General features: G+C 38.3%; 5 protein-coding genes across 5 annotated transcripts; 4 read left to right on the top strand and 1 right to left on the bottom strand.

Moving 5' to 3' along the window:
• Positions 1-781: 781 nt before the first annotated feature.
• On the top strand, positions 782-2,397 carry LOC117791853 (odorant receptor 82a-like). The gene is made up of 6 exons (XM_034631755.1): positions 782-1,085; positions 1,202-1,394; positions 1,465-1,813; positions 1,873-1,977; positions 2,091-2,243; positions 2,307-2,397. Exons 1-6 carry the CDS (start codon positions 782-784, stop codon positions 2,355-2,357), a joined length of 1,155 nt encoding a protein of 384 aa, XP_034487646.1. The 3' UTR covers positions 2,358-2,397.
• Positions 2,398-5,096: 2,699 nt separating this feature from the next.
• Positions 5,097-6,623, top strand: LOC117791752 (odorant receptor 82a-like). The gene is made up of 6 exons (XM_034631626.1): positions 5,097-5,400; positions 5,517-5,709; positions 5,770-6,118; positions 6,178-6,282; positions 6,358-6,510; positions 6,573-6,623. Exons 1-6 carry the CDS (start codon positions 5,097-5,099, stop codon positions 6,621-6,623), a joined length of 1,155 nt encoding a protein of 384 aa, XP_034487517.1.
• Positions 6,624-7,462: 839 nt separating this feature from the next.
• LOC117791800 (omega-amidase NIT2-like) lies at positions 7,463-8,858 on the top strand. Its single transcript, XM_034631684.1, has 5 exons — positions 7,463-7,567; positions 7,628-7,968; positions 8,034-8,214; positions 8,276-8,509; positions 8,575-8,858. Exons 1-5 carry the CDS (start codon positions 7,555-7,557, stop codon positions 8,664-8,666), a joined length of 861 nt encoding a protein of 286 aa, XP_034487575.1. The 5' UTR covers positions 7,463-7,554; the 3' UTR covers positions 8,667-8,858.
• Positions 8,859-9,321: 463 nt separating this feature from the next.
• On the top strand, positions 9,322-10,780 carry LOC117790392. Its single transcript, XM_034629829.1, has 2 exons — positions 9,322-9,692; positions 9,754-10,780. Exons 1-2 carry the CDS (start codon positions 9,476-9,478, stop codon positions 10,710-10,712), a joined length of 1,176 nt encoding a protein of 391 aa, XP_034485720.1. The 5' UTR covers positions 9,322-9,475; the 3' UTR covers positions 10,713-10,780.
• Positions 10,781-10,829: 49 nt separating this feature from the next.
• On the bottom strand, positions 10,830-13,019 carry LOC117790393 (ankyrin repeat and SOCS box protein 13). Its single transcript, XM_034629830.1, has 4 exons — positions 12,555-13,019; positions 11,520-11,765; positions 11,245-11,449; positions 10,830-11,168 (listed from the first exon to the last, which is right to left on the bottom strand). The coding sequence occupies exons 1-4, from the start codon at positions 13,005-13,007 to the stop codon at positions 10,951-10,953; spliced, it is 1,122 nt and encodes a 373-aa protein (XP_034485721.1). The 5' UTR covers positions 13,008-13,019; the 3' UTR covers positions 10,830-10,950.
• Positions 13,020-21,811: the final 8,792 nt, after the last annotated feature.

The raw sequence follows: 21,811 nt of genomic DNA, 5'->3' as shown, positions 1-21,811 counted from the left end.
TGTGTTTTTTTTAAATTTAATTTCATAATTATCAGACCTGTCCCGTATTTTACTTTTTACTTGTTAGCATTTAATAAAATGTAAGTTTTTACGTTGAATTTGGGCTAAATATTTAAAACTTATCGTTTTTCACTTTAACGTTCAATAAAAATTTGGTCATTATGATATTAAAAAGATTAAACATATTTACTTCCGAACAATCTTGCCAGTTAATTGTAACTGCTTATTTGTTATTTTTTTTAAGATCAGTCGGGGTTTCGCTGACTACCGAAATAATAGTACCCTCAGTTAGAGTGTATAAAATAAAAAATGGGCAAAAAGAGATATAGAGATTTTGCTTGTTTATGCCGTGTGTACATTGATTAGGTTTTGATTGCCCACAGCGAGTACGCGAGCTGAGCTATTATATAACCAGTGCTTGTAATACAAATATTACATTAAATATGATTTTAAAGCTTTCGCTTTAATGCATGCATTACACGAGAGATAGGAATCAGAAAAAGAAAGAGAGGGGCTGGAGAGGAATATCCAATTTAGAAAATTAGTGTCGCAATGATAGTTTATGATGTCAACATTTCATCGGATGTCCTGGCAATCACAGTTATTAGCTGTAAATAACTGTAAATAAGTAAGGAGTCCTTACAAACAATGTAAAATGTACAATTAATTAAGCAAGCTGGTAATTAAAATGTGACCCGCTATAAAAGAGCCTACGCACCGTTAAATCCATTGTCAGTCTTAATATATAAACACAGCGAATACTCGTAGTTAGGTCAAAGTCATGGGTCGTCTATTTCAATTGCAGGAGATTTGCCTGAGAGTTATGGGTCACAGCATGGAGAGTAGCGATGAGAGGGCCTTGACCCCTGGCCTAAAGCATGTTGCGTCTCTGTTGCTTGTTATCTCGGCGGAATATCCATTGATGTCGTATGTCATCTATAATCGGGATGACATGGAGCTGATTACGGCCTGTCTGAGCGTTGCGTTCACCAACCTGCTGACTGTCATCAAGATATCGACGTTTCTTGTCTACAAGCAAAACTTTTGGCAAATGATGCACAGCTTCAGGCAAATGTATTCGAAATGTAAATGAACCAAAGACTCTACTCAATTTAGTTCGCATATTAATTTATGCAAAACTTGATTATTACTTTACTTAGTACTTAGTTTGCATTTAATCAAATTGTCAAACTTTCGACAGCCCAACAGAGTCTTGAGGTAGTTGGATACGGTTACGTGGAGAGGGCCAACAAGTTGGCCGCATTTCTGGGTAAGGCTTATTGCATTTCCTGCGCCGTCACTGGCCTCTACTTTATGCTGGCCCCCATTGTCAAGATCATCACCAGCAGCTGGCGGGGCGTGGTCTACATAAGGGAGTTGCCCATGCCCATGAAGTGAGCGGACTTCAAATACGTATACTTTCCGCTGAAATATATTTTGCTTAACTCTCTTTTTCTCTCACAGATTTCCATTCAACGATATCGACAGTCCTGGCTATGAATTTGGCTTTATTTACACGGTTTTTGTCACTATCGCTGTGGTGCTTTTTGCCTCGGCTGTCGATGGTCTCTTCATCTCATTCGCCATTAATCTTCGTGCACATTTTCAGGCTTTGCAGCAACGTATTCACGAGTTGACCTTTGACCTGAACCAGGAACAAGCAGTGCAACAACAAATAACTCAAGTGGTGCAATATCACGTTCAACTGCTTAACTTGGGCAAGCAGCTGCGCATCACATACACGCCCATTGTATTTGGACAGTTCCTTATAACGTCCATACAGGTTGGCGTTATTATCTATCAGATTCTCACGGTGGGTAATCTAAAAAATAAGGGATTATACCGTGGATATATTGCATCTATCAATTGCAGCACATGGACTCCATAATGTCGCTGCTTGTATATTTCTCCTTCTTCAGTTCCATAATGCTGCAATTATTTCTCTATTGTTATGGCGGAGAACTCATCAAAATCGAGGCAGGTTTTAGAGTCTTTTTAAAATTTTAACAGATAAAAATTTGTTTAAATTGAGTGTAATTAGACAAATTTGTGTCATCATATATTGTGTTTATGATGTGATTTATTTACAGAGCCTGCAGGTTGGCGTTGCTGTCCAGTTGGCCGACTGGAATTTGGCCACGCCCAAACAGAGACGTTCCTTGGCCTTTATCATGCACCGCTCGCAGCGGGAAATGCTCATCAAGGCGGGCTTCTATGAGGCTTCGTTGGCCAATTTTCTAGCGGTAAACAAAGACATATTTTCTACATTTCTAAATAAGCAATTTATACAAGTGATCTGATTGCAGATCTTTCGAGCTGCCATGTCGTTTATAGCAGTTATTCAGTCTGTTGAGTAAATGCCAATCAGTTAACATACACGATTTTCGTCAAATAAAATCGGTCATATATTTTCAACCAATTGGTCGATTTTAACGAAATAAATTTAGATTGATAGATAATTTAGTTATTAATATAAGATTTATTTTATTTAGTTTATAAATCTTAATAATAAAATAATAGTAATCGAGCAATTTTAAATAAATGAATATAATGCCAAAATCAGAAATAACTTTCAATAGTTAATTTAAAAACTTTTAGCAACTTTCAATGAATACACAACTTTACTGCTCCACTTCGCCGAGATAGTGATGATAGTCAGTTAAGCATCTCCCAAACCAGAGCGAATAAATCGCAGCGGCAGCGGCGCGAATATATATTTACATTGCGTCTTATGAACGTATGCACACTAAAGCGGAGCGAATTCGTTTCGACGGCGAATTTGCAGCGTTTTTTTCCAGAACCGCGCATGCAGCGTTTTTTCCGCTTGCCGCCAAGAACGATAAAATTAGATTGCGCAGAAATTTGCTCATGGTTTGCGCTGATGACGTCACATGTGATGCATGTGTTGAATTTTTGCCTTGTTTACATGTTAAATTACTATATTTTGGCTTTAATACAATATAATTATAATAAATCATCAATTGCAGAAGCTTTTATTGTTTCATCAATGTGACGTTTAGCTGTTTTGCGCAATGTCTTTTTTCATGGCTGTCATTTGACGAAGACATTTTTTTGAATAAAGAAACCGCGAATAAATTCGCCGCGGTGTGAACACACTTGCGATTTTGGCGCGGAAAACATCACGCGGTTTATTCGCGCCGCTGCCGCTGCGATTTATTCGCTCTGGTTTGGGAGATGCTTAAAGTTGTATCGAATCATTCAGACTAAGATCTATTGAACTAATCCCTTAAGTGAACAAAAGAACTAAATCCCTAATTGTAGGTCATTTAGTTCAGTGAATAGATCCCAAAACAAATCGTTCAGTAAATAGATCTTAAAACAAATAGTTCAGTGAATAAGTTCCAAAACAGTTCATTCAGTGAACAGATCCCATACATTTCGTTAGTTTATTCGAATCCCATTACATCTCGCTAGAGATACACTGTTGGTAATATATATTAAATGTATACATGTATTAAAATTTGGATTAAATAAAAATCAGTTTATAGTTTTCATTAAATAAATGTGAAATTCACAATTTTATGAAAAAATCAGTAAAATGTTTGATAACAGATAGAAAAATTAATGTCTCAATTAAATTCAGTATTTTTTAGAGTAATTTGTGATAAACAAATAGAAACTTTCTTAAGAACAAATTATAAATAGCATGGTATGACCACAGCGTCCCTCAAACCAACCCAGATGTAGACTAGTCTAACGAACGAACTAAATTGGGATTGAGATCTATTTTCTGAACAAGCTATATGGGATCTTTTCACGAACTATATAAAAGACTAGGGGGCTCTGAATGCCGCGCATGTTTAACTGTACTATTTTGATTTAAAAAATATGAATAACAATAAATTAAAAAAAAAAAGTAATATTTTTCTGGGCTGAACCGGCAGGTTATGAGTCCGTGAAGCTTTGCGCGTAAGTCTAACAGACCATCATCAGCAATAGTTTGCCACTGACGGCCGCGCTTGACCAAACTCTACTACATGTAAACTGAAAATACATGTGAGCTTTGAACTCCATTTTGACGCACTTACAGGTCGAATTTGGCAAAACGCAGCCTTATCTCCCGATGAAATTGTCATAAATTAATTTTTATTTTGATAAAAAATATAAAAAATCATAAGTGATGAACATACGGGATTTTTATTTATTTTTACTCAAAAATAATCATTATCATTGATAAAACCATTAAAAACAATCATTTAAAATCATGGCAAAAATGCTAAGATTTCATATAAACGATCATTATGGTGTTTTTCTTTTTCTTGTATCTCTTCCTTGTCGTTAATAATCATTATTTGTGATCTCTGATTGATTTTTATGCCCATTGTACATTAAAAAGTTACTAAACATGTTATTAGAAGCATGCATTTTCGACCCCATAAGGCATATATTTTAATTAATATAAAGATGTATCCATCTAACTATATAAGTACGTTAATCTTTTACGTTGACAGCTAAAGGCACCAAATTTGGTATTCAGATTCCTTTATAAAAAAATTTATCGTTTTTCACAAACTCAAATTAAATTATTTTCGCAATAATGAAATTTCGCTGACTACCGAAATCATAGTACCCTCAGAGAGGGTGTATTAAATAAAAAATGGGCAACAAAAAAGATGTAATTGCAAAGCAGAGTTTTTTATGCCGTGTGTACATTGATTAGGTTTTGATTGCCCACAGCGAGTACGCGTAGCTGAGCTATTATATAACCAGTGCTTGTAATACAAATATTACATTAAATATGATTTTAAAGCTTTCGCTTTAATGCATGCATTACACGAGAGATAGGAATCAGAGGAAGAGAGAGAATGGCAGAGAGGGTTGGAAGGGGAAGTCCAATTTAGCCAATTAGTGTCACAATGAAATTTTATTATGTCAACATTTCATCGGATGTCCTGCCAATCACAGTTAATAACTGTAAATAAGTGAGGAGTCCTTACAAACATTGCGAAATGTACAAATTATTAAGCAAGCTGGTAATTAAAATGTGACCCGCTATAAAAGAGCCTACGCACCGTTAAGTCCATTGTCAGTCTTAATGTATAAACACAGCGAATACTTGTAAACAGGTCAAAGTCATGGGTCGTCTATTCCAATTGCAGGAGAATTGTCTGAGAGTTATGGGTCACAGCATGGAGAGTAGCGATGAGAGGGCCTTGACCCCTGGCCTAAAGCATGTTGCGTCTCTGTTGCTTGTTATCTCGGCGGAATATCCATTGATGTCGTATGTCATCTATAATCGGGATGACATGGAGCTGATTACGGCCTGTCTGAGCGTTGCGTTCACCAACCTGCTGACTGTCATCAAGATATCGACGTTTCTTGTCTACAAGCAAAACTTTTGGCAAATGATGCACAGCTTCAGGCAAATGTATTCGAAATGTAAATGAACCAAAGACTCTACTCAATTTAGTTCGCATATTAATTTATGCAAAACTTGATTATTACTTTACTTAGTACTTAGTTTGCATTTAATCAAATTGTCAAACTTTCGACAGCCCAACAGAGTCTTGAGGTAGTTGGATACGGTTACGTGGAGAGGGCCAACAAGTTGGCTGCATTTCTGGGTAAGGCTTATTGCATTTCCTGCGCCGTCACTGGCCTCTACTTTATGCTGGCCCCCATTGTCAAGATCATCACCAGCAGCTGGCGGGGCGTGGTCTCCATAAGGGAGTTGCCCATGCCCATGAAGTGAGCGGACTTTACTTTCCGCTGAAATATATTTTGCTTAACTCTCTTTACCCCCTACAGATTTCCATTCAACGATATCGACAGCCCTGGATATGAAGTTGGCTTTATCTATATCATTTTTGGCACCATCGCTGTGGTGCTTTTTGTCTCGGCTATCGATGGTTTCTTCATCTTATTTGCCATTAATCTCCGCGCACATTTTCAGGCTTTGCAGCAACGTATTCACGAGTTGAACTTTGACCTGAACCAGGAACAAGCAGTGCAACAACAAATAACTCAAGTTGTGCAATATCACGTTCAACTGCTTAACTTGGCCAAGCAGCTGCGCATCACATACACGCCCATTGTATTTGGACAGTTCCTTATAACGTCCATACAGGTTGGAGTTATTATCTATCAGATTCTCACGGTGGGTTATCTAAAGAATAAGGAATTATACCGTGGATATATTGCATCTATCAATTGCAGCACATGGACTCCATAATGTCGCTGCTTGTATATTTCTCCTTCTTCAGTTCCATAATGCTGCAATTATTTCTCTATTGTTATGGCGGCGAACTCATCAAAGTCGAGGCAGGCTTTAGTCTTTTTAAATTTTAACATATTTATGAGATCATATATTGTGTTTATGATGTGATTTATTTACAGAGCCTGCAGGTTGGCGTTGCTGTCCAGTTGGCCGACTGGAATTTGGCCACGCCCAAACAGCGACGTTCCTTGGCCTTTATCATGCACCGCTCGCAGCGGGAAATGCTCATCAAGGCGGGCTTCTATGAGGCTTCGTTGGCCAACTTTCTGGCGGTAAATATATACATATCTGCTTTATTTATTAATATGCAACTGCTGTAATTTATGTTTTGCAGATCTTTCGAGCTGCCATGTCGTTAATTGCAGTGATTCAGTCGGTTGAGTAAACTCAACTTGCGTGCCAATCAGTTAACATATGTTGATCAACAATTAAATAGTTTAAATATAGCTCATAGTTCTAGCACAAACTAGACAGTTGGCAGATAACAAATAAGTAGTAGAGCACCTTGTGTTACTTGACCCTTGTCTCACTCTCTAACATCAGAGCAAATCTTAAATAATTATAATTCTATACTAGATGCAGCAACACGATATGAAAGCCATACAATCAATCAAATAATAATATATAATTGTGCTTTGTTAAAGTAGTCAAATATAGCAATATAGAAATATGTTAATATTATTTGTTTACATCGTTGTTTTTTTTTTTAATATTTACATTGATTTATTTACATTTTACATTTATTTACATCGTTGGGTCAAATGCCAATTCATTAATCGTTTGTTTATTGACAAATTTATTGTAATATATTTTGCATTCTTTTAACTAATGAGTGAACAAAATAATATTTACCAAGATTATTCATTTACTACATTTACAAGTTAATTATAAATTATTCCATTGGAAAATAAATATATTATTAGATTGTTTAAATTTGTGACATTTTCATATTCATTCAGTAGTTATTTCTGATAAAAATTATATGAAATATATATATATTTACTTAATGATTTCTGTTACATAACGACACAAAACTTTAGTATACCCTACATTTAAATACCTCTCAAGATAAAGCGTTTATAATGCAAGTGTTTATATAAGTATTTAATGCTTTGACCTTGCAATGCAATAAACAAATTAATAAAACAAATATATATATTAAAAAAAAAAAACAACAAATAACCGCATTGCGATAGATTGATTAACCGCCGAGTTCATTGGAAAACCGAGCTATAAATTCACAACGCCTACAGCAAAAAGTCGTCACTTGGCAGCTGTGTCGAGTTGTGGAGGTATCTGAGGATCTGACTGGCAACATGAGCAACAACAGTGCGTAGGAGTCAATATAATCCGCTGAATCCCTAATTAAACCCCTTGGCATTTTTCCAGAGCTTACGCTGGCCGTGCTGCAGTTGCCCGTGGGCAACAATGTGACAGAGAATGTGCGACGGGCTATAGACCACATAGTCCAGTTGAAGGCTGCAAATCCGCAGCTACAGTTGGCCATTCTGCCGGAGAGCTTCAACGGTCCGTATGGCATTGAGCACTTTGGCAAGCATGCGGAAAGCGTACCGGATGGACCAACATGCCAGGCGCTATCGCGACTGGCTCAAAGGCTCGCCATCTACATCATCGGAGGCAGCATAATTGAGCGGGATGAAAACAATAAGCTCTACAATACGTGCACTGTGTGGGGGCCCAATGGCAAGTTAATTGGCAGACATCGCAAGGTAAGTGCTCGCCAATAATTAAGCAGCTCATTGAGTGACCCAAGGTCATGAGTGGCCACCCATAGATCCATCTATTCACCATGAACATTGAGCCGGACCAGCTCGGTGGCGTGCAATTCGATGAGGCTGCTGCCTTGACGCCAGGCAACGATCCGACAGTGGTGCAAATTGGTCCGCATAAGGTTGGCATTGGCATTTGCCATGACAAGCGTTTCGAGGAGTTGGCCCGCATCTATCGCAACTTGGGTGAGTCAGCTTACAATGTCCTCTAAGTTGTACTTAATCCCTAAGATCATTTCTTATGCAGGCTGCTCCATGCTCGTCTATCCGTCTGCCTTTTGCATTTGCCAGGGTCCCATGCACTGGGAGCTGTTGCAACGAGCCCGCGCCACAGATAATCAACTCTTTGTGGTCACCTGTGCCCCTGCCCGCAATAATATGTCCGGCTATGTGGCCTATGGCCACTCCATGATTATCGATCCCTGGGCGCGTGTACAACGCGAGGCAGGCGATGGACTCGAGTTGATTGTCGAGGAAATCGGTAAGTTCATCAAACTGAAGCTCACATTACGGAGTTGTCTGTTTAATTGCCCAACTCTATGCTAGATTTCGATAAGGTTGAGCAAGTGCGTCGACAGATTCCCATCTACAAGCAACGACGCACCGATGTCTATGATCTGGCCAGAGCGAGCACTTGAAACTGGGCTGCAGAGAAAACAACTAAAACGAACTCTTATTCAAGTCAATAAACAAGGGTCTTCCAGTCGACATTGCTCGACTTGCAGATACTCTGTCTCCATCAAAAATAATGTAGAGCATCATTCAACTCTTCCGGATTTTTTTTTAAAATAAAAAACCTGTTTATTATGAGAAAAAAACCTTTTCAGAAACATTATTTGCTGTTTTCTTGTTTTTTTCAACTATCGAGTTTATTTCACATAACATTTCAGGATTTTTACAACCAAATATTTTATTAGTCCTTGGAAATAAATTAGAGTTCACAAATTTACACCGGACTATATAAAATTTTGTAAATTTTAAGTTTTAATGTCTATGAAATTCTTAGAATTTGTTGTTTAAGAAATACTTATTTTTGAATTCCAAATTGATTAGAAAATTTATAAATTATAACATTCATTTTATATTTGTGAGTGAACTCTAAGTTCTGTCTTTTAATGAGTTTTAAACTTATGAAATTATAACTTTTTTTTTTAAAATTTAAAGTATCCGAAAACCCAAGTGCTTTTAATTTTTTATATTATTTTTTTATTTGAAATAACGCCGCTCGACTGTAAGTATATACCCCTTACACCAATTTTAGTCTGCACAGAGTATAATTAAGTCAAATGAACAGCGGGAGAACAATTTACTGATAATTCGACATTTCTTATCGACAAAGCTTAAGCAACGACGGATGTCTCCGCTTAAGTCAAGCTGTTCAGTGTATTCCAGTGTGCGATTGGAGCACAACTTGAGCTGGGCATTGAATAAAAGCTATCGTTGATGTATGATGTGGTCAGTTCTATTCGCTGTATTTCTATGTGCCTGTCTGGGATCGACGGAGGCGCAGATAGCCAACGAGGAACATTTGTCGGAGCTGCAGATTAAAGAGCTGATTGATCTGGCGAAACGACTGGAGACATCCATCAATCCCGAGAAATATGCCTGTGATAGTTACTATGACTACGTCTGCAGTCGCAATCGACCTCTCTTCTCTGTAATGGGTAAGAAAAGACTGTGATTAGATCATTGTGAAGACCGTCTCATGTTTGCTTACCTCTAAAGGTCACAATCCACAAATGCAGGATCTTATAGAGCTGCTAACTCAACTGGAGAATGATGCGGAAAAATTTGAGGCAAAGCAAAAGCTAATTGATTTTTTCATTTCGTGCAACACATTGAAGTCTCTTCAGGATTGTTATCGCGAGACCTTTGAGTATTTCAAGCCCTTGTTCGGCTATATTATAACCAAAGATGTAGTCGAGGACACCTCCCAAGAGTTGAAAGACTTTCGGTTCATAATCGAACGATTCCTTAATAGAACCGAATCCATTCGGAGGTTACATCCTCATCCAATGTGGAACAAGCTGAAATCCTACAGGCAGAAGTTTAGTACTCCAAGCACCTATTTCTATGCGGGGGATCTCAATAGAGAGTATGCTGGCCTACGCATCTATCGGGAGAGTTATGAGCACAATGTGCGAAATCTGGAGCAGCATCGCAAGCGAAATTCCACCTACGAGCTCGGAGTGCAGCAAGTGATGCTCGATTGGAGCTTGTATCTCTATCAGAGTCGGAACAAACCCATGTCCTACTACTATTCCACTTTCATGGTGCACTTGTATATGTCCATGTCTAATTTTACCGAGAGGCATCGTGATTTTACCCGTTTCCGGGAAGAGGTTGAGTGTCTCAAGTTGCCGCAGTACGTGAATGTTCTCGACGAAGCACGAATGCTGGCGGTGATCTATCTGAAGAGTTTCCGGCTAGCCTGGAGGGATTACAAGGACTTGACTAATTTGGATCCGAAGAAAAGGCAGATCGATGACGAGGAGAATACGATTCTCGCTCCCTATCACCTCAACAATCAGCGTCTCTTTTTCACGTTTTACGCGCAAAATTTTTGTGAGTTTGGCAAAGAACTCGCCGAACATGTCTTTTATTTGGGACTCAAGGAAAGCGTGGACTTTTTCAACATTTACTCATGTGGCTATCAAAGAGAAACTGACATGAGTTGTATTTAATCGACTTGTTTCACTTTAATACTAGAAAATCATTCTATTTTCTCAATAGATTTGCAATTTTATTTAAATTTTTTTAAGTCTTTAAAATTTTGTAACAATATAAATAGCTAGTTTTTTAAAAAGAACTTATCTTATATAAAACACTTTAAAGCCAGTTAAAGTATAATAAATATTTGGTAAGAGTAGAACATTTCCATTAGCGAACATTCTCTCTATCCGATTATGTCGACCGCTGCACTTAATCCTTTTGCTGGGCTGCTTGTGGTTGCCTGTTGGCCAAAACAGCTGCCTTTTCCTGCCTAAATGTGTGCACCTTGTCGAAGTAATCCCCGGCCAGCTCTCGGCGATAAAGTTTGGCCAAATCGCTGCAGCTTTTACCCATGCCATCCACTGCCAACAAGTTAGCGCCATGCGTAACCAGAAGCTTGATAAGCTCCAGACTGGCATTCATGACCACTGTCAGCAGAAAATGGAAATCGAGTTAACATTCTATTTGATATGGCCAACGTTTTATGCCCCAAGCAAAGCTCACCTGCTCGCATCAACAGCGTCCAGTCGCAGGCATCTCTGGCCTCCACATTGGCGCCTGAATCGAGAGCAAATTTTACCATTTCCAGCTGATTGGCATCGACGGCACAGTGTGCCGGTGTCATTCCATTACAGTCGATCGCCTCCAGCTGCGCCTTTTTGTTCAACAATATCCGGGCAGAGGGCAGATGACCATGGTAGAAGGCCAACTGCAACAGTCAATATTACATTTCCGGGTTTTATTTTTATTTTTTTTTTTTTTTTCTGTGATCAACTAACATGCAGCGGAGTGCGTCCGTTTTGTGGATTGCCTAGATGTACACTGCATCCGGACGAGAGTAGCACATCGATAATACACATCTCACCCTGAATAATTGCATTGGCCAATGGCAGAAATCCGTTTGGACCCGGATAATCAACTAAACTTGGTCGACGGCGCAGCATTCGTTTAACCAGAAATTGTTGGGATTTACGAATGGCACGATGCAAGCAGTTTGTCGAGGGCAATGCTGCCTCGGTACAGGCCTAAGGAATAATATACCTAACTATAGATTACCATAAAAAATATGAATTTCATAATAAAGGATATTTCCTTTGGCAATGTGTAGTTATTTTCTATAAAGTTTCAGAACTGTCAATTAAAACAAAACAAAAAAATTTAAATGTGTAGGTATTTTCTATAAAGTTTCAGAACTATTAATTTAAACCATTTAAATGTATTTATAAATTATTACCCTAATATAGCATCGTTACATTGCCAAAATTCCATCTTACGTTAAAAAATCTGCATTCTTGAAAAAGTAATTCACTGTCAAATGTTTTTTTTATTATAATAACATTAATTATCCCTAGATAAGTTCGATTAATTATAACATGGAAATTGTAATTAAACACCTCCAGATAATCAAATTAAAACAGAAGATAGAAGATTTATATATTAATTCTTTGATTGAATTCGACATTTTTACTATAAAGATCAATGAATTAAAAAATCCTTTTCTTTTTTTTAAATGGATCTACATTCTCGATATTTGATATCTCACTAGATTGATTAAACAATCATTTTAAAATCAAAAACATTAACAGATTCTATCGAATTTTATGTAGATTCTTTCTTTAACGGATAGAGTAAGTTAATAATATAAATTATCCTCATTTTCTTAGAGCATTTTCGAAGAGTAAACTGCATTGAGAAACTATTTTAAAACTGGTTTAACGATCAATCTATATTTTATCATAATTAATATAATAGCTGCTTTAAAAATACCTATATCATTGTGCTGAGATATTGTTACTTTAATCATATTATCATACTATGATATCCGGTGAAATGGCGAGTGTCTCATAGTGGCTGCCATTCTCAGCCAATTGCAATGCCTTAATGCGCAGTCGATAGCCGAAATTCTCCTCCAATTGGGAGATGGTTTGAGGACTTGAGCTAGTCCAGGCCACCTGCTGCCAGTCGTAGCGCTTGTGATACTTCTCAATCCTATAAACGAGGGCACTTTCGAAAGGTGTCCAGTCCAGACAGACGCTGTTCACTGTCTGCTTTAAAACGCGTGCCTCGAAGTTTGGCCAGGCTTGCTCTGATGGCGATTGGTTTGCAATTTTATTGTTATCCGTGTGCTCCGGCTGTTGATTGTTGTTTATATTTTCGGACATGTTGCTAGCCGTATATACACATTTGGCCAATTTGCCAGCTTTATTGGTATTGACCACATGCTGACTGAGCCGGCTGAGCTTTGATTCCGTTATTCCCAATCCCATTTCCAGGCAACGTCAACATCAACAACCATGGCAATGGCTTTGTCGATTCTGTTTCCTTTTTCCTATTATTTTTTTTTTTTTTTTTTTTTTTTATTTGTTAAATCAATAAATTGTTGCAACATTCTGCTGGCTGTTAGCTGTTGATTCCTGCTCGCTCTGCGCCTGTCGCTGTCCACTGCTGGCTAACTCTTTTGTACGGCCATGTTGGAAGAGGTTGAAATGTGAACCGGGTTTGAGTTGGTGGCAATGACAGAGCCAGCTATGTATGTAGTTTTTGATGTACTCAAACTGAAATTGAAACTTTTCCGTTTACGAGTATTATATCTCTATGTTTCTGTGAATCTGTATCTGTATCTGTATGTGTGTGTGTGTGTGTGGCAGCTTACTTACTTAGCGACCCTTTGACACACTCTATACAGTGGGGGTCTGAGGTGGGTCTAAAGCTCCCAGGACTGGGACTGTGGCGTTTATCTGTCTCGCGCATTGTGCCAACTCATCGACCACTACAAAATTGCAAGCTCACAGGGCCAAGAGAGAGAGGCTGAGAGAGAGAGAGAGAGTGAGAGGGGAGGCTGAGATATCGTACTTGTAGCTCGGATGACATGCCAAACACAAAAGCTATCTCACATTGCCTGACAAACACACACACACACAGACATACATGCTAAAAAAATTTATCATTTGTCAAAATCACAACATGAAACCGTTTTAAATTAAGCCACTCTGCCCAACCGCCCACGCCCCCCCGTTCAAGCTTATGCTGTGGCAAGAGGGGCAAGGGAAGGAACTTTCCACAAAATGACATTGTCTGCGGGTGAAGTGAAGTTTAGTTGTCATCTTTGGCGGCGGCTGCTCTTGAATTCTCATTGATTGACGACAACGACAACGACAACGACAACGAAGTCGACAACGAAAGACCGCAAGTAGAGCATTCCCCTTTGGGAACGGGCAGTTTGTGATGTCCTGCCTGTCAGTTGCTATATTATCATTATAATCGAAAAGAGGAGCGGCTAAATTAACTTTATCATTCAGCTCGCCATTGCTTTGTAATAAAAGAAATCAATTTGTGAGCTAAATAAGTTTTCGCCATTGATTCCATTTGGACTCGCATTTCACAGTCTACGAAACGAAACAAAGTAAAACTGAAAACTAGTAGAAAGTACAACCATTCGGGACACTCGACAGTAAGAGACCCAAAGTGCTGCTTACTATATTCAGGAATCTACACAGAAAAGAATATCCGAAATTTTGAGTTAGAATTAATCCAGTGTGTTGTCAAAAGTTCGGATTTCCCGGTTGTTTTTTTATACCAAGTACAAAATACTTGATTGATGCACGAATTTTCTCAGCAAAATTTGTATTTTTACAATTCTGTAAGAATTTTTTAGTTTGATCAAATTATTTTGCCTTCTTTGACTTTTTTAATGTTGAGTCGTTGCCATTTTATTCGCATATTGTCTTGTTTTAACAGTAATATTCATATACATTTTACATTACATTAATTCTAGAATTATAAACTCAAATTATAGAATATATTTTCTACTTTTGTGTACATAACAGGTTTTAGGGTTTTCAATTATGTACTCTCTATGAAAGACTTTCAAAAATATTAATCAAGTATGTATTTGCTTTTGATATATTTAATAAGCCCTTTGGACTTTTCAAGTACAGGTCCTTAAAATACCGTTAAATAGACATTCGCATTCAACAATTTTCGGACAGCATTTATCGATTAGAGTATTACAAGTTCGGTTGCGCAATAATTTATATTTGCTATATACCTGGGGATAATCTCCTTGGTGTATGCTGCATCAGCAGCCTAGCTCCCAGCAGTCATTAAAGCATCCAACTAAGCTGAAAACTGCTGCCACGCGCCAAATGTGGCCAATTTGCGTGACGGAACGGAACGCAACAAGAAAGAGGCGGCGAAAGGCAATGCCAAAAACAATCATAACAAAACCAATAGACGCCAAAAATGGGCCTAAGCAAATTCCTTTAGCTCAGCACTGGAATGAAGGAAAGAATAACGAAGGAAGCCCGCAAGACAGGTGGCATAAAACGTAATGGGTTTGATTTTAATCTAAATAATGGGCTCTGGGCCGCGTGCTGACGTACATGGCTTAATTAAATAATTCATATAAATTACCTATACGCCTCTTACACGCACACACACACTTCCACACACACAGGCACACACACACACGGGCAGAGTATACATGTGTGTAGGCGTAAAGCGCGCGCGCGTTCTCGCCAAATTCTGTGCCCCCTCTCATTGTATGTGTGTGTGTGAGGCAGGTAAGTAAAAATGTGCAAGTTTTTTTTAAGGTAAACAAGACCGTCCTTAGTCTGTTTTATCAGCGCTCTGTGTACGCTCGACATCTTCCGGTTCGTGTGTAGAAATTTACAAGCGGAACAAATCTATAAAAAGCCAAAAAAAAAAAAATGGAACAACAACAAGCCACACATACTTGAAACACTTTTACACACACATATACGCATAAAAATTAGCAAACGCCTGTCGCCGGTTCCTGTTTCCGAGCATTAAGCGATTTGTTGATCAATCAAAAACAACAACAAGAACTTGAACTTGTAAGCAGTTGGCAGCTTGGCAGCTGACTCTATATGAGTTAATTAACAAAAAGACTTTTCTCTCACACACACACACACACACATCGCAATGTATCTCGTATTATTCTTATTATTATTTAATGATTTAATTATTTTATCGTCGCATTCGTTTACTATCACAGCTTTTAGCTAGCAATTTGCAGTCAGCGAGCTTTTTTGGTCAGTTAGCGTGAAGCTTTCACGTTGGGGTCAACTGTCAAATCTGACACAATTGAGCGACTCTCCGCTCTCTCTTTTTGCTTCTCTCTTTCGCTCACGTTCAAGCAACGAAATTTGCCAACTAGCTATCGCTGTTGTGCTGTGCTCACTCTCTCTCTCTCTTTCTCTCGCTCTCTCTTTGCTTGTTTTTGGTAGACAGGATAACAGTTTTTCGGTATTTTCGTTGTAGTTTTGCAGCGAGTCGAGTCAAAAGTATTTTAATTTTTTTGGTCTTCGGTATGTATACAGCGTAGACATTGCCAGTGGCAGGCAGTACGGGGCTTGTTGTTGTTCTTGTTGTTTTGTTGTTGTTGTGCCCGCGCGCATTGCAAAGTGACGAAAAGTATACTATAAGTTAAGAGAATTTGTTGTTTGTGTGTTACGGTGCCTTCAACGGTTGTAGGTAAGCCCCATCAGTGGCACAGCCCGCAGCCAGCCATCAATAATCAAGTGAAAAATTTCAACATTTCTCTGCAAATGCGAATCGTAAAAACAATGTAACGATTCAACGCTGCCGCCTTCGCAGTACTCAGCGGACGCAATTCACTTGTGGCCAGTACGTGACATTCATCTCAAGCAGCAGCAGAAGTATCGCAGGTAGACGACAGAGGGCAGAGAGGGGGGTGGAGAGAGGAGATTGGCTGTCTGCGGATGTAATAAGCAATTTGTGGCAAAAATAAGTTGAAAGCTGCAGGAAATATAATTGATTGGTATATAAAGCAGTGCCAAAGTCTACTTAGTAGCAGAGTTGGCAAATATTTACGTTACTTGTCACAAACATTTCAAATTAATTGATATTTTTTCACTGTTCGCTATTTTGTATTTAGTGTCTCATAATTTGCATCTTAAATTGGTTAAACTAAGCGTTAAATTTTTTAAACTAAATATTCATCATATTTATACAAGTACAATGTAAATATAAGTGAAATTAATATTCCTTCTATCAGTTGCAGTCACTGTTATTTATCACTGCCTTTCTCTTTTAGTGTAACAATCACAGCTGTTGAAAAATACCAACAAAAACGCTCATCTCTATTGGTTATCCACCCGTTCCACCCCACACAAACACACATCCCCATTAAAATAGCGATTGAGTCAAGAAATTGGGGATAATGTTAAGAAACTATAATTGATGGAGTGCAAAACAATAAAGTCCGGCATTTGTTGGATTTATATCACACTAATTAGAATTCTTGTCTTCCCCGGTTGCCCCCCCTCACCACCCACCAACGTTGGCAGCAGCCTTAGGCAATTGATGCACTTGTCATGGCTAAATGCTGACCACAGGCTAGAAGAGAAAGAGATGAAGCGGACGTGGCAAGAACTTTGCAATTTCCTTCTTTCAAGCTGTGCGCTTCCGATGCGCCACAAAAGTTCGAGCTGCCGCTTTGTCTAGCAGTCACAGTTCCACATATACACACACACACACACACACATAGACACACACACATGCTAGTGAGCTGAGTTAATGGCAACTGACAGGCAAACAAAGGCCAAAGGCAATGTTGGCCTAACATAACTCGTTAGCAGATGTGCCATATGGTTGTTAACTTATCAGCAGCATTTCCAGCTCTATTTCTTTCTGTTTTTTTTTTTTTTTTGGGGGGGGTACCTAAAATTACAACAACAAATCAAAAAGGCATAATGTGGCCATATGTAGCTATAGTACTGACATTCAATGTATAGTAGTTGTAGGACTCTCATTTAGTTTGGGCCTTCCGGGCGCAAGGGCCATGCGCAGAAAAGTAGGCAACGCTTTTTATTTCAAAGTCAAAAAGTCAAGCAAGAGAGCGAGCGGCATGAAAAGAAATTATGTAATAGAAATAGAAGTAGATGAAAAGCGACGGCAGATAAATATATTATTACTTAAAAGGCTAAAAGCTATTATGTACACTCATACACACACACTCACACACACACTCTCAGAGTCGTCTTTGTGTATATATGTATATTTGTATATTTGTGTATATAAAAACAAAAACAACAAGAATAACAGCTAAGGGCTATTATCTGAGCGCCTTGAGCTCTTTACCTTTCTGTATGAGTGTAATACATGTGCTCTGTCATGGTATTTCGCATGTGTTAGAGCGGCACAGCTAGTCATGTCTCACTCAAAAATTGTGCGCTCAATTCAGAGCGGGGAATCGTAGCGATGGGGCGAAAAAGCTTTACAAATTGAGCGCAAGCATTTGAGCGTTTTCATTTGATTGTTGTTGTATTTTAGGCGCCTTCTTCGATGCGACGCGGCGCCGATGCCGACGCCAGCGCCGACGTCGCAGCAGCCTACAGCTGTGACTATGGCAACGACTGGTGGCGGCGGCGCGTCGCAACGGCCCGAGTTTTCCATGTAGGGAACTCGGCAGTGCGACACAGAAGAGTGCGAACATAGCATGAAGTAAGAAGCGCCGAATAAAATATAGCAAAAGTAAAGTGTCAAAGCAAAAGTATTAAATAAAATACCAACATACGCGCCTATGTGCATATGTATGCATGTGTGCATGTATATTATGTACATACAGATATATACATATCTACACACACACACACGTTGTATAATAAAACAAAGACTCACATACAAACACACACACGAACACGCACACGCACACACACACACATGTGAGGCACACACACACACACACTCAGGCAACAATAAGCTGGCTGAGTGCACTGAAAAAACAAGTAGCAAGAAAAAAAAATTCAGAAAAACAGAACTGCAACAAAAGAAAAAAACAAAAAACAAATTCAATTATAAACAATTAAACTGTTTGAGCTAATGCATTGGGTAATACGAGTTGTGTTGCGGTAACAGCGTGAGTGTCGGCTTTATATAATCGAAGTTTTGGGGAAAATGCGGCCAAAAGTGTCAAAGTTCTTAAAAATTTGATTAAAAGTGTTAGCAGCGTGTGTTACGTAAAAATGTTGTGTGTGCTGTGTGTGTGTGAGCCACCCTCCTGCTCTGCTGCTTCTTCTCCCTTCGCTGCCTCGTAATGGGCACTTACGTGCACGCTCGCATAAAAGAAACCCTAATAAAGAAATATCGATAAAAACAACAAAGCACAACAGTAACAACAACAACAACAATAATAAAAACAGTAAAGAAAACAGCAAAACATTCGCATACTCACACACATACGCACACAAACAGCAGACACAATAGGCTTCTACGTATTCATGGGTGTGTGTGTGTGTGTATGATTGCCTCTGTTTAAATTAGGTGCAATGTCAATAGGTTGTTATGTTATGGAGGGTCAATGGTTATTGTACTGCTATCCAAACTATGCAAACTCATCAGAATCAACTTTTAACCTTTCTCTCTCTATCTCATTTTGTCTTTCTTTCGTTTCTTTGCTGTTTGCATCATTACTTATATAAATCTTTATTTTTCTTATCTGTATTTACATTGCAGAAAACTCTATCTGTCTGATGCTCGCTCTTCTTAGTGGATTTCTTTAAAAACAACAACACAAACCATTTTCAAAACTTTGCCTCTTCTACAACAACTACAACAAAAGCAAAAACAACAGCAACAGCAACTGATAAAAAAAAAAAACCAAAACACACACGCACATACACACAAGAATTTCCCAGCGGCAAATCTCAACGGAATATTTACTGAGAACCAGGTAAGTTTTGTGCCCCACACCTGTCCATCTGCTCCACCTTCTCCACCTGTCCACCTATCCACCTGCCCAAGCTGTCCAAAGTATTTGAAAGTATCTTAAAGTATTCCCAAGCGTCTAAAGTATGCGACAAGTATGCTCCAAACTCGAAACTCTAAACTCAGCAATTCACGTCAAATGTTTGCATAAACTTTGCGCATTTTCACGCGTGAAGTAGCAGCCCCCTACATGAAGAGGGTGCAAGGGGGTGGTTGCAGTTTTAGCAAGAATGAAAGGCTTTTCATTTTGATTTGCATTGATTTGCAAGTAATGTAAGTGTCTGTCCCAAAAAGGTTGCGTTCTTTGTAATGCTGTTGACTTTTGAAAGGCTTACGTGTCGTATACTTGATATTCCTGTGATGACCCCTATTGCGAGCGGTGCCATAGAAACGCCTCGCAAAATGGAACACAACTCAACCTGGCTTATTTGCGTGTTTATTGGCTTTAGCTTTTTTGTATCCTTTCGTTTCTTGCTTTTATATCAGAAAAATACTTCAAACGTAATTGGATAGCTTCGGTCACCTGGCCACAGAAATGTGAATTCGTTTTTTATTTCTGTTCCCTTTGTTGGTGGCACACCTTGAGGAGCAGCAATAGAAAAAGTAGGGGCAATAGGAGCAGCTGCCACATCAAATTCTAAACACGAAACCCATAAATTTACGCTTTTATTTACATATATTAGGGCCGCTTGGTTGGCTTGGTTAGGAAACCCTTCCGTTTCCAACCGACAATGTTTCTATATCCTTTGCCAAGTTGCAAATTAAAAAGAGAATTTTGTGAATTTCGTTAACGGAGAATGTGTTTTTCTTTTGGGTTGGGGCACCGCGTCCAATAAACAATTCTGCTGACGCGTTGCCGAAGGGCGCATGAAAAGCTGAAAATTCTTTTCAGCGCCAGCTTAATTCATTAGCTTGGCACAGACAGGAAACACAGCACAGAGAAAGAGGGAGACACGAAATGGTACTGAGTCCTGTACATCCTGCCGATCTGTCAGTCTGTCATTCAGTCTGTCCGTCCGTTCATTTATCCGTCTGTCTGTTTGCCTGCCAGGCGTATGCTTTTTATGTCAAACTAATTTCGTTGCTCGTTTAGCTGGTGTTGTTTTAATTTGTTGCAGGATTTTTCCCTGCTTTTTCCCCCCAAAAAAACTCTCGTCAGCTGCCGCCCTCGGCTTAAGTTCGTTAGCCCAATTTGAGCAAATATTAATATATGGTTATAAAGCCTCTGCCACTAGATGGAAATGAAAATGGAAATATAAGTTAAGTTAAGGAGCGTCCTGCTGAGAGCTGAGCTCCTTCTGTGGCTGGCGGCCCTAACGAAATTGAAAATTTTCTTCTTTCTTCATTAAGTATTATTGTGCCGGGCCTCAGATAATATTAGATTATGCAGTCCAGGCAGCTGAAGCAGCTGCGTGGTAATGTCGCAAATGTATCCCGCACACAGTGCTGGCACTTTAACTGTTTTTTAGTCGGCAAGTCAAACAAAATTTACGAAATGGTTTTAGCTATAAATTTGGCAATGCTAAAATAGAATTTGATTACTTTTTTAGGTTGGGAGATAACTTTAATATACTTAAGAAATTCAATATCTTCTCTGTCCAAAAAATATTTCGGGTTATTAGAGAAAATAAAGTATAAATAATTTATGGAAAATCAAATGCAGAGAACGACTGAGTTTGCAAAAATTCTAAATAGATTTAGGTGTAGAACATTAAATATATATTTATATATTGTGTCGATGAAAAATCTAATTGAATGTAAAAGTTTAGTAGCGACTTAAGCAAACTGTAGTGTGGTTTCTATTTAAGCTTCTGTATCGTTTCACTAAGTAAAATGATATTTAAATTATTTTTATTTTTTTACAATAATATTTCAATTTACCAAAAAAATATAAAGATGACGTTGTTGATATCAGAAAAATTAAACATATTGTATTTTACTACCTAACTTATATATTCTAATATTCTAATAAGCTTTAAATAATCCGAATTTTATGTGCATTTTACATAATAATTTAGCTATTTCTAGCCCTTAAAATTCTGACAACACTGCACAGTGGTCGATAAGCCTGATTTAACGCAACGAAATAAAATTTATTTTAACTAGAAACGAAATTTGATTTCCCGCCGATAACTTAAAGGTCACTTATCAAATCGATAACATAAAAATGTATTGTTCTGCTATTAATTATCAGCTGTGCTTTAATCACAACATATGTTACAACAGCTGTGGCAATAACTTTCTGTTGCGTGTTAACAAGTGTGCAAATTGTAAAATAAAATCATATTTCTAATTGGTTTTCTGGTATTTCGAAAGAAAT

This window comes from Drosophila innubila, assembly GCF_004354385.1.
Source record: "Drosophila innubila isolate TH190305 chromosome 3R unlocalized genomic scaffold, UK_Dinn_1.0 2_E_3R, whole genome shotgun sequence".
NCBI classification, from domain to species: Eukaryota; Metazoa; Arthropoda; class Insecta; order Diptera; family Drosophilidae; genus Drosophila; species Drosophila innubila.
Note: the sequence above shows the minus strand (reverse complement) of the source record. Positions and strands in the feature narration are given on the sequence as shown.